The sequence below is a fragment of the Lolium rigidum genome, chromosome 5 (genome assembly GCF_022539505.1).
Source record: "Lolium rigidum isolate FL_2022 chromosome 5, APGP_CSIRO_Lrig_0.1, whole genome shotgun sequence".
Lineage (NCBI taxonomy): Eukaryota > Viridiplantae > Streptophyta > Magnoliopsida > Poales > Poaceae > Lolium > Lolium rigidum.
Genome location: NC_061512.1, coordinates 127,522,147 through 127,534,840, shown reverse-complemented (window position 1 = coordinate 127,534,840; position 12,694 = coordinate 127,522,147). Strand labels below are relative to the sequence as shown.

At 42.7% G+C, this 12,694-nt stretch overlaps 1 protein-coding gene and 1 non-coding gene across 3 annotated transcripts; both read left to right on the top strand.

The window, feature by feature from the left end:
- The first annotated feature begins 3,373 nt into the window (after nt 1-3,373).
- On the top strand, nt 3,374-3,447 carry TRNAV-CAC. The gene has a single exon. It is a non-coding gene; the product is annotated as a tRNA-Val (tRNA).
- A 1,713-nt stretch (nt 3,448-5,160) lies between these two features.
- Nucleotides 5,161-12,411, top strand: LOC124652105 (alpha-L-arabinofuranosidase 1-like). 2 transcript variants are annotated; one of them, XM_047191131.1, is made up of 18 exons: nt 5,161-5,321; nt 5,741-5,951; nt 6,075-6,129; nt 6,731-6,927; nt 7,129-7,250; nt 7,334-7,481; nt 7,675-7,744; nt 7,849-7,994; nt 8,075-8,120; nt 8,196-8,248; nt 8,637-8,781; nt 9,817-9,935; nt 10,306-10,377; nt 11,120-11,223; nt 11,386-11,442; nt 11,539-11,731; nt 11,813-11,956; nt 12,118-12,411. In XM_047191131.1, the coding sequence occupies exons 2-18, from the start codon at nt 5,769-5,771 to the stop codon at nt 12,238-12,240; spliced, it is 1,977 nt and encodes a 658-aa protein (XP_047047087.1). In that variant the 5' UTR covers nt 5,161-5,321; nt 5,741-5,768; the 3' UTR covers nt 12,241-12,411. The 2 variants fall into 2 exon arrangements, with proteins under 2 accessions (XP_047047087.1, XP_047047085.1); XM_047191129.1 differs by having other exon boundaries at nt 5,161-5,331.
- The last annotated feature ends 283 nt before the right edge of the window (nt 12,412-12,694 follow it).

Below are 12,694 nucleotides of genomic sequence, written 5' to 3'. Positions count from 1 at the left end.
CATGAAACATGCAGAATAGATGAAATAACATAAGTATCATCTCCAAATATGAAATATATCAATGAATAACAGCAAATTATGATATAAAATAGTGATGCAAATTGGACGTATCACGCCACAGAATTAAGCTCCACCTATAAGCGTTTTCCTACTAGTGCAAATCGCGGCGGCATGTCGACCGCTTCATCCTCCCAATCCCGCTGGCCACAATATGGTCCAGTGCCGATGACAAGGTGCCCGGATCGCCCCCATACCGCGCCTCTGAAGCGGCGTGTCACCATGTCTGACATGCACAACAATCTTGGGCGCGAGTATGTCAAGTGCGACAGCAAGCCAGAGCTGGGGAAGGTCAGATCTTGGTTATACCTCTCCCAATTTCATTTTGTTGTGTCCAATTTCTGCTTTTTGTGCCGATTTGGGAATTAGGGTTCATATTTCCTATTTGGAAATTAGGGTTCAGCGTTATGATTTGGGAATTGATTTCAGGATCTTTGCAGTTGCAAGCATTTTGAGTGGTTGGGCGAGTACATCGATAGGATTCGAGGTGAAGGCGCATCCCTGGGGCTGATCTTGGACAAATCTGTATCTGCCACCCCTGGCGGGCTTGCTTCAACTGGTAGGAATGGGGAAGAATCCAAGGCAGCTGAGTTGAATGAGTTGAAGCAGATGAACAAGCAGATAAAGAAACTCGTCGTTCTGAAGAAGCAGGATATAATATGTGTGGAGCAAAAAATCCTAGAAAGTCTTTATTCCTGGTTTGTGTCTCCAACCGAGACTAAAGAGGCTCGCACCAGTCGTAACCTACCGCAGCTTGCCGTAACCCTTTAGTCCTGGTTGGTATCTCTAACCAGGACTAAAGGTTCAGTTTGACTCGGAACTAAAACCGTACGGCGTTCTATCCGTTGGTACTGGGACTAATGCTCACATTAATCCCGGTTCCAAACGCGGAAACTAATGCTCTTGGCAGCTGAACAAAATGCCCATTTTCTACTAGTGGTTGTGCCTAAACGAAATATGAGTTCGTGAAAATGCAATAAAATGAAACATGCACTTATAAGCAAATTATTTGAGGAGTCACCAAAGAAACAAACAAGAATAAAATGATTTTTCTACGTTGCATGTAACGTGTCAGTTGTTACAAACCCATTCTTTGCCTCAGTTTGTTGTTTTCAACAAAAAATGGAACTTTATCGTGAAATTCAAATGTAAACTCACTACTTACAAGGTTAATCATATCTCATATGTGGCCAAGGTTGCTTACATGTCAAACATTTTATTCTTCAAAAAGTTAATCTCTAAACTCACTGCTAGTATTAGAACTCCTCGGTGAAAATGATTGAAAGACGTCTACACCCCCACACACTGAGGGACTCGCGCGTCTCTCTCCCTCGCGTCGCCCCTCCAGGCGACCGGGGGGGAAACCCTAGACCGCGCCGCCGCCGCCTCCCCCCTCCCTCTCCTCTCCCCTCGTCGCCCCCGGAGGCGGCCGCCGGCAAGGCCGTGCAACGCCGGTGATGGGGGTGGCGGGGATCTCTCTCCTCCGGCCCTCCGTGCGATGCTGTAGGGAGGAAGACGGCAGCGCGGGGGTGGCCTCCGCCGCTGGTGAGGTCGTCCCGATTCCCTCCGTCCCCTTCTCCGGCGCGGCCTCGCCGACGCTGGGACGTGGTGGCCGGGGGATTGGTGCCCTCCGACGACCGGGTTGGGGCCAGGATTCCAGGGCGGCGGCCTTGGGCGCAGGGTGGGGCACCGCCGGCCTGGCGGCGGGCGGCGCGTGCCGATGCTGCGGTCGGCTCTCTTCGGCCGCGCGGGCGGTGAAGGGGGCGGCGGGTGTGGGCATGGTACGGAGGCCGCCCCGATGGGCCTCTGGTATCAGATCTGAAGACGGAGGCTCCTCCTCCCTGTGGTGCTCGTCGCAACTCCCCGGTCCCGGTCTCCTCCGGTGGCTGGGGGTGTGGTTGGTGTGGGCTCTGGACCGGGGGAAACCCTTGGCCGACGGTGGCGGCCGCGACGTCGACGACGCTGACGGCGCCGTTCTCCTTCTTGAAGGCGACATCGAGGTGATATCCCCTCCCTCCCCGCCCTATCTATCTCGGGTGAAAGCCTAAAGCTTTGGTTTGGACGGTGGCGGAGCCCGGGTGGTGCCGTTCCCTCGTTGGAGGCGCCGTTTTGAGATAGTGGGTTTGGGTGGATGAGCCCGGCGGTGGTTGGTATGCATCGTCTTCGCCTTCTCCTGGCAGCTTGGTCCGGTTTGGTGGTTTGTGCTGCGGGTGGCGATGTTGTTCGTGGGTGGCGGCGCGGCGCGGCGAGTCGAGTGCTCGGAGTCTTTCTCCCCGGCGGTTACTTCCAATATCCATGCGTGCTCAGAGAGAGCGATCTACCTCCGACAGGTACGGTGCCCTCCGATCCGGGGCGAGAAAGCAGGGAGCTTTCTTTGGAGGTGGAAACGGATGGTGCCTGGGCTTTGCTTGGCCTCTGGAGGTTGACGATGGTGCGAGTACCTCAATGGCGGCCTTCTTCACCAGCTTCGACGCCTCTCTAGTTGGATCGCAAGACTGGACAATGGTCTCGGAGCTCTAGCTGTTTTCCATTCTTTTTTGTTGTTTTGCTTGTAGCTCTCGGTTCCTGTTAGCTGGTTTCTCAGCATCTTGTATCATCTTGCCGACAACGGTCTTATTAATTTAAGGCAGGACTTCGGCCTTCTGTTTAAAAAATGATTGAAAGAGGATATAACAAGCCAAGCTCTTTGCCTCGAAGTTTGGAAAGATATTTGCCCCCAACACCCATGGCTGGCTTCGAGGATAGCACAGAATCCAGATATTTTTTTTTCACAAAGTTTTGAAATTTAGAAATATTTCTATTACCTTTTAATTATGCTAAGCAATATCACTCATTAAAGACTATGCGTCCAAGTCAGCCTTTTAGGCATATGTTCGTAAGGTTTTACCTCTCCTTCAAACCCAACCCTGTTAACAGCTTATCCAGGGCAACATCTCGCTTTGGACTACATCTTGGCGTTCAGTAGCCCAACTATCAGTACACCTTGTCTGGCGCTGCATGGAATCATACTGCTCGATACTATAGATGGATCCTTATCTGGCCCGAAGTGTCATCGGTCCCCTTAATTAATCCACTATTATGAAGTGGTCACTTTGACACTAGCCAATATGCTTTTGATTTGTGGGTGCAAACACCTTTTAATTCCATCGATGGTACGCAAACATATGGCGCGGAGACCATCGATGAAAGCGTATCTCGGTGTTCCTTCGTGATGCATCCCTGCTTCTTACAGCTGAAGGCGTACCCCGGGTGTTCTGTTTTGGTCATTCTGTTATTTCATGAATAAGTATGATTAGTTTACATACACAGATAAGATGTCTGGTTGGTGTAGTTGGTTATCACGTTAGTCTCACACACTAAAGGTCCCCAGTTCGAACCTGGGATCAGACAAGTTTTCTATTTTTAGTGGTTGTTTTTCTTGTTTGTTATGGCTGAGAATTCCTGAACCTGTACTCTGCATCTCTTTCTTGAATGTGATCGACCACCAGCTACAAGATGGCATCTCTTTTTCTGTGCTTAAAAAGTCGGTTTTTGCTGAAATTATTAATAAGCAAATTGAATGTGGAGATATACACATGATATTTTTAAACGTTTTAAGTATTTTTAAATATAAAACACATTTCAAATAAAGTGAGCATAGGCATCAGAAGACAAAACCGCAGCCCCAGGTCGTCGGCCTTCGGCTGCCGCATGTATGTGCCACATCCTCTTGTGCATATCCATTCTTCGGTTTCGTTTCGACGCACGGTTCAATGCGTGTATGTCCGTTGTGCCGGCAACAATGATCTTCCGTTTGACGGGTGCACATCTATCAAAGTCTTTTTCTTTCTCTGTTGAGAACGTTGATGGATGCACACAAGGAACATCGAGATGTTGATTTAAGCTACTATACTTTTTGTTTCTTCTTTCGAGCAGAGACTACCTATACTACCTAATATCTTATTGAAAACACGTCTACTTTTAGTAGTCTACGTCACCTAGAGAAACACATAAATATAAATGGTACATCACATTATATCTTAATTGTCACCTAGAGAAACACATAAACACATAAATAATAAAAATTATTAAAAATCTAGTAAAAAAGTACTCCCTCCGTCCTAGTTTTTAAGGCATATTCCCAAAACTATTTGTCCTATAACCCTCACCGCTTAGGTATAATTTTATTTAATGTGGGAGAGAAAGGGGTTGCATGCACCAATGAGGGAGAGAAAGAGAATGCAAGCACGAGGGAGAGAAAGGGGCTGCATGCACCAATGGGAGAGAGAAAATGAGACCCAATCAACTAGTACCTTGGGGCAAGATATTCAAAAATTGTGACTTACAAACTAGGACGGAAGGAGTATGTTGTTAAGGGAAGATAAATGGTAGTATAATAGAGAACCCTTATACCATCTTTCCTTTTTGATCATAGGATAGCTATACTCTCTGTTTAAAATAGCCGGCTATAGCTGGGCTATAGCCCGGCTATAGTCTTTCGCGAGGCCTGCGGCTATAGCTAGAGGCTTTAGAGGCTAAAACAGAAATAGCCGCTAATAGCTCTAATAGCCCGGCTAAGACTATTTAGCCTTAATTTAACCGCATAGCCGCTAACTTCCCGCTCAATGGGCGCAAAATTTTGAACCAAAAATTTCAGTCGACCGGCCCGTTTGCTTGGTGAAATACCCACCAAGCCGAGCGGCAAGGATAACTATGTCCTAAACTACATAATGATGTTGTAATATTTGGACAAAACTATGTATTTAACTATGTGTGAACTATTATGTGTATCTCGTATGTAAAGATATTATTATATTATTAATTTGTGAATTATTGATATACATATGACTATATGCTGTCCAATTTTTTTCATTATTTAACAAATCGGTTATATGGCTATAGTCTATACTACTCCATCTACCTGACTGAAACGTTTTAGCGTATCGACGAACACTTGCCCAGTTGTGGGGGCACAGAGATGCGGCCACAGACAAACCCGGCCAGCAAAGCCGTTCGACGATCGTTGCCACGACGAATGCGCCGCGCAAAGCTAAAAAGCCAACGATGCGGATAGGCACCACCGCTCGCTCTGGGGTCCCCACGTGTCAGCCGTCGACCGCCGCCGCCGCCGAAGCACGCCCCGGCAAGCAACCCGCAGTGCCGCAGCCAGCCTCCGTCATACGGCGGCGGAGGCCGTTGCTCCTCCCGGACGCTTCACTTCGAAGCCACCGCCGGCCGGCTACTTAAGGCCGCATCCTTCCTGCACCTCTCACTCACTCCCCAACGTGTTGTGTGGTGAGGACTCTCCTAGAAATGCAATCTTTCATTTTTTTAGCCTGCTTGTTTTCGGATGCCCTGCCTTGGGTTCTTGGTTTGGTTTCCTAGACGATCTGCTTGACGAAATGTTGAATTAGTTAGTACCGGTGCTAAAGCTAGTGTTGTTTAGTTGTACAATCTGTAAAAGCCTTTTAATTTTCCGTGTGAATACAGACTGCTGGTTAGATTTCTTGATATTTTTTTCACAACTCTAGTTAGCTCTTAACAGTTCTCATATTACGTGTAGACTTTCTGTTTGTTCTGATAATTGTTATCAAGAATTTTATTCTGAAGGTGCCATGTTCTAGTGGTCTGTAGTGTTTACGATTTCCTCCAAACGTGAACGGGCAACGCATAAGACATCATGTTTTTGTTATTTATTCAACAGGAATACACGGACTGGTTAGTGCGAAGGTATGGGTTCGAAAGAAGCGCCCTGTCGTGCTCATGCCATCTTCTGCCTCTTGCTTCTGTTCTGCGCGGGGACCAAGTGTTTGGCATCGGAGTTTGAGGTCACCCAGGAGGCAAGCCTCAGTGTTGACGCTTCACCGAACCTCGCTCGAAAGATCCCTGACACGCTGTTTGGGATGTTTTTTGAGGTGAGAAGAGATATGGCGATCTTTTTAAGGAATCTCAAGTTTCAATGCATTCGCAGAATGATCCATATGTAGTAATTATGTTCCATCAGGTTCTCACTTCTATTGAATTGACTAATAATGTAGGAGATCAATCATGCCGGGGCTGGTGGAATATGGGCAGAACTTGTTAGCAATAGAGGTACTTTTAATTCTTCTTAATACAAGTAAAAATTGACTGTGACAAAATACCTATCAGTGGCAGTGCTTCCCTAAGTCCAAAGGGAAGCTTTAGAGCGGCAAATGGGATACTGACTCAATTGGAGCATGCCCTTGTTTGCGCGTCTATAATACTCTGATAAATCTAAACGATTTCAATTGGAGCATGTCCGAGTACCATGTTTCTTATGTATACTTCCATCTGAATTCTAATTGATCTTGAACTAATATACAGCACTGGCGTAAAACTGATATGTGACAAGACACCTATCCTGTCTAGTCCATTGGAACATGAAACAGGGGATTTCATATCTAGATGAAGAAAAATATATCCAATAAAATTAAAAGAGCTACCCTTCTTAATTATTGTCTGAAGGTCACAATTCCCTATTGACATATTCTTCCTGTTTAACCCAAGTCTATTCTACCACATCTTCAAGCCAGTCATCACTACTTTTGAACATAGATATAAAACTACATGTACAAACAGTTCATCTAAGGCATTTTGAATAAATGGACAGGCATTCACTGAAGTTGTTGTTGGTATTTGATGTTTCGAATAATTTTAGTTTTCACTGATCCAGGTTTTGAAGCTGGAGGCCCTCACACTCCATCAAACATTGACCCGTGGTCCATAATTGGAGATGATTCATCCGTGTTTGTAGCAACAGATCGTATGTCATGTTTCAGTCGAAACACTGTTGCTCTAAGAATGGAGGTTCTCTGTGACAACTGCCCAGATGGTGGTGTCGGCATTTACAACCCCGGGTTCTGGGGCATGGTACGAGTTTATGTTGATCATAAGTTGATTGCTCATACTATATTTCTGTCAATTTGTGTTTTTTCTTCATGAAACTAAAAGTAACTTGCTTCCATCCTCTGGTGTTTGTAAAAAAAGGAACAACATGTAATATTGTAATGTACCGCCCTTCCATTTGTTTCCTATCAAATAATTCTATCACACCCATCATGCCAATTTCAGAACATAGAAGATGGAAAGACCTACAATCTAGTTATGCATGTTAAGTCGCCGGAAACAACCGAGCTGACAGTTTCACTAACAAGCTCTGACGGGTTACAGATTCTGGCATCAGCTGCCATACGGTTAGAATATTTTCCCTCGAATTTGAACATCATGATAAGTATATTTGACTATTACAATAGGTGAAAGGATTTTACTTCTGCAGAGTATCCGGCACATCGAATTGGGTAAAATTGGACCAGAGTTTGGTTGCTAAAGGAACAGACAGAACCTCAAGACTTCAAATAACAGCTAACAAGAAGGGAGTTGTATGGCTTGATCAAATATCACTCATGCCTTCGGATACATACAAGGTAAGTTATACTTTCATTGTCAATCTTGATACTGAGAAGAGTACATCAATAGAAAAAGCTACACTGAATTTTAATCTTGTTAAAACCTAGAAACTTAAGGTGAGTTTGATCATTGTAGTATATCATTTTGCATCTGGTGCATGGTTTGGCTTTATCTGAGAGTTTGATATACTTAATTTCTCTGCATTCTCAGGGACACGGTTTCCGCACAGAACTTATATCCATGCTTATGGATTTAAAGCCCCGGTTCTTGAGATTCCCTGGTTTGTTGAAACTTTTTTTGATTGAATATTAAATTCTTGATGTTTGCACATATGTTATCAAACATATCTGTAACAGTGCATTAGATCACGTGTAACTATTGTAGGAGGCTGCTTTGTTGAAGGTAGTTGGTTAAGAAACGCATTCAGGTGGAGGGATTCTATTGGTCCATGGGAAGAGAGGCCTGGACACTACGGTGATGTTTGGAATTACTGGACAGATGATGGCCTTGGATATTACGAGTTTCTTCAGGTACTATTTTTAAATCTTTCACCCTTTCCTTCTCTATTATTACCCTTGATCTTATACTACTTTTTAAATCTACATTAAAGCTTTCTGAAGACCTCGGTGCTGCCCCAGTCTGGGTATTCAACAACGGTAATTATATTAGATGTTTTATATCTTTGATCACTGTTTCCTTCTTTAATTTGGAAAGTTCTCCTCAAATGTCAGGAATCAGCCACCATGATGAAGTTGATACAGCTGCTATTGCTCCTTTTGTCAAAGTATGTCCTGATGTTTGAACTCCCAAGTTCATCTTTTAGCATTGCAGATAAATATTTTCTCGTTATGGGCGTATATAAAGATTAGAAACCTTATTTAGGAGAACCTAAGGGGAGAAATATATACAATGAACTTGGTGTGATATAAAGTACTAAAAATCTTCTCTTAGATGATTGATATTGAAGCAGAGATGAGGTTGGTCTTAGTTCTTTACTTTCTTATTAACATCGTTCACACATAAAAATGATATTGTGCACAAAGAGCATTCTTCGTAGCTCATAATAGTAATATACTCACCAAAAGATTCCTACTTTGTTTTCAGGCTTAGGTATTTCTTGTAACTAATAATCTAGGTTCATTATTTTGGATCTGTTCTCATCTGTTCTGCAGGATATATTGGACAGTCTAGAATTTGCAAGGGGGAGCGCCGAATCAACATGGGGTTCTGTTAGAGCTGCGATGGGGCATCCTGAACCATTCCCAGTCAAACATGTTGCAATTGGAAACGAAGATTGTGGGAAGAAAAACTACCTTGGTAAATTTTCCACTCATTCATTTCACACTCAAGCCATTTTTTCCTGGAATTTCCATACTTAAGTAAAAAATAGCATTTTGTACAATTTTAAGATGTACTATCAGTGAACAGTAAGCATAGCTGGACCATGATATATTTACTAAAGTAACATAGGTAATCCAGGGAGGTGGCCAGGTGGCTACACATGATTTTGGAGATGCACATTTGTGCATATAAAAAAAAACTGCAAAAACACATGTGCGTGCAACATGTATAGAATTCAAAATCGCTTGACTCATCCGTACAAGCTGAAAAATCACATTTGATAATCAAGCACTCAACTTTCAGTCGAACAATTATAATCATGCGACAGGGGGCGATATCAAGTCAAACTTTTTCATGATGCCATCTTTTTTCCACTAGAGGTTTTTAACATAATTATAATTACCTCATCCCCCTTTTATCATTCTACTCGCTCCACCATAGAATATAAGATGTTATTACAACAATTATACTCATATCTTGGTTGTAATAAAATCTTATATTATTGGACTGAGGGAGTAGTATTTATCAGGCCGGACAGTACTCATATATATCATCAGAAAGGAGTCCCTTAAAGTGAGGAAAAAAATGTACTCTTCATTTGAGTGGTCTGATCGCGCTGAAGAATTTACATCCATTAGATCATGGGGAGACTCCTGTTGCCAGTGTCTTGATAGCGATGATCACATTCCTCGTGTCCCAAATTTTGGATTCAGTGAGGTGATCCGTTGCAATGCTGATCACACAGACCTTTTTTGCATTTATGTTCTCCTATTTTAAGGCCATTCTGTACTCGTTAATCCAATATGCCCCCAGCAGCTAAAAAAGTCGAAAGTGATGATCTCATCCTTAGTTTGTTTTGTTGATTTTGGATGTAAACTAGTTCTGTCTTATCATAACATCCTGTTGTAGGGCATAAATTATACTTGAACTATTGAGAGCCACTGATTACAATTATTTAGCACTGATATGAGCTGTTTTTAGATACATGATGTTCTCTAATTTATTAAACAGGAAACTACCTCAAGTTCTACAATGCTATACGAGAGGCCTATCCAGACATTCAGATGATTTCAAACTGTGATGGTTCCTCTACACCACTTGACCACCCTGCTGACTTATATGATTTCCATGTACTCCCTCTGTTCCATTTTAATCAACATTCTAGAAAAAATAAGACAAGCTAGGACTGCATTTATTAGTACTATTTCAACCAATCGAAGCTACATTTAAAAGTAATGATATCCAATAGAGAGAAAAAGAGCACTTCGTTTTCTGTGTTTTTGTTGACTAAAAGCTAGAATGTAGATTAATATGGAACACAAAAATTGATTTAAAATGTTGACTAAATCAAAATGGAGGGAGTATGCTACTTACTGCCAGATCTTTTTGCCTCATTTCTTGCTGTATAGAATCTATAATTCTATCTCATGTTTTTTCATCAAGGTCAAGTACTCAAGTTCGAGTTCTTTCTTAGATCCTGAGGATCCTTCTTCTTTTTAGGTCTATACCGATTCCAAGGCACTATTTTCCATGAGGAACACATTTGACAAAACCTCTCGTAGTGGGCCCAAGGTATGCCTCAATTCCCATTGCTTTGCGGACCTTTTTTTACTTTGCAGGAAGATGCCTGTGAAACAGCCTTGCAAAGGCTCTTGTTTTCATGATATACCTTTCATATGAATTTAGGACTTTCTTACACTTCTCAAGGGATGTTCCTTTCTTTGCGGAACTCAAGGGATGTTCTTAGGATAGTCTTTATCTTAAAATGTCCCCTGCTTGCTTATAGTACTTGGGTGACTCCTTGCTAACGCAGCTAACTGCAAAAGATTTCCCTCCTTTAAATTAATTATGTGACACTCTATGCATGTGTTAATGCATAGGTCTATGTCCCCACTTCGCCTAAAATTGTTAACCTAGACCTCCAGGTTGAATGGATGGCTCCAGGGCCTATATGCAACAAATTCAATTAGACCAGGCTTGTATTAAACCCACCACTATACTAGTATCAAGCACTAAACATAGGCCAAATTAGGCCAGGTGGCAACAGTCACCACCTGAGGGTTGTCTTTCAGTACTGCTTTTCGAACTTCCTGTAAAAATGGAATACAATTTTCCATTATAAGGACAATGAGGAATATGACGGTGGGGAAGGAGGATATCAATTGTGTGATGATGTGTTGTGACTTGTGAAGCATCTTGGGAGTTTTATGCATTCTCTTACTTATTTACATCACCATAGATGACTTGGGTATTGACATCACCTAATCCTGTTTAGACACTCTAAACACCTTCCTGAATGCGATTTTGAGTGCAGGCTTTTGTTAGCGAGTATGCTGTTACAGGAAAGGATGCAGGTAGAGGTAGCCTTCTTGCTTCATTGGCAGAGGCTGCTTTCCTTACTGGACTGGAGAAGAATAGGTAATTCTCCTTCAATATTATTTATTTGGCAATTTTGTGTTAGTACGTTTTCTCATGAAGTCATCATACCTAAATAGAGTTTTATATACTCTACTAGCAACAACAAAGTGATGTTTACTTTTGAGTTACCTGACCGGTCGCTTTTTTTCTTTTCTTTTGCAGTGATATTGTTCAAATGGCAAGCTATGCACCGCTCTTCGTAAACGATAATGACCAGACGTTAGTTATCAATCGATGTCTTTGCACTAACTTCATTGTTTTCATGTTCATATTGATTTTAGCACTACAATAAGTACATTCGACTGAAATAATCAGGTGGAACCCAGACGCTATTGTGTTCAATTCCTGGCAGCAATATGGAACTCCCAGTTACTGGATGCAGAAGCTTTTCAGTGAATCAAGCGGCGCTATGATCCATCCAATCACAGTCAGTTCAAACTACTCTGGTTCGCTGGCGGCATCTGCTATCACATGGCATGATAATGACAGCAGCTTCCTCAGAGTGAAGGTAAGTAAAAACAATTTGCATCGTTGCATGCGGAGAATTGCAATATTATTGTGCTGATCTTAGAAGCACATGCATTCGCAGATTGTGAACTTTGGGCCAGATGCCGTGAGCCTCACAATCTTGACAACTGGGATCGAGGGCAGCGTCAATACGCTCGGATGTACTGCCACTGTTCTCACTTCTGGCAGTGTGATGGATGAGAATTCATTCACTAATCCAAACAAGGTATTACACATCTAAGCTCAAATAATATCAAATACACAACAATGTGTACAGCATGTCGTCGATGGTTATGTGTTCAAGTGCATCACGACCGCAAATGTGCAACTATTTTGCCAGCTCATCTGAAACTAATGCTTTACCTATTACTACGATAAATAATGCAGGTTGTGCCGGTGACGGTCCAGCTGCGCAACGCCGCGGAGGAGATGCAGGTCACACTGTCTCCTCACTCTTTCACTGCGTTCGACCTTGCGCTGGCGCAGTCCAAGCTTGTAGCGGAGATGTGAAGAAACAACACGGCGTTGATGAATAATATGAAGATAGGCAAGCACCAGCAGGCAAGCACGGAAAGGTGTCAGTGCGGTCTTGTCTTGATAAAGCACTGCATCTTGTCTGCATTGTATGGCACGAATGAAATAATAAATGAAAATCACATCAAGTTATTTGCTTTCTTTTTCCTGAAAGTCATTTTAAGTGAACTGACGTGAAAAAAATCAGGCTACCTATAATTAGCAAAACTGCAAATATATGATTGCATGCAATTAATCCACCGAGGCTTTTTAGAGCCATAGGTTTCCTGTAAACCAAGTGCCCTCATAAAAAAAAAATCCTGAGTACACATAAGAAATATAGAATTGAGCAAATTTATCTGGAAGCTTGACGTTTGGTGCTCAAGGAAATGTATATCTGAACATTTTGTAGGAATTTGAAAATAGCTTCCAAGCCCTAAAAAAATATGAA

Bases quoted from the DNA above. Each gene is read 5' to 3' on its own strand.
- LOC124652105 (XM_047191131.1), top strand. From the start codon at position 5,769: ATGGGTTCGAAAGAAGCGCCCTGTCGTGCTCATGCCATCTTCTGCCTC. The intron at 8,782-9,816 runs GTAAATTTTCCA...TTTATTAAACAG, and splicing joins TGGGAAGAAAAACTACCTTG to GAAACTACCTCAAGTTCTAC. The intron at 11,957-12,117 runs GTATTACACATC...TAAATAATGCAG, and splicing joins CATTCACTAATCCAAACAAG to GTTGTGCCGGTGACGGTCCA.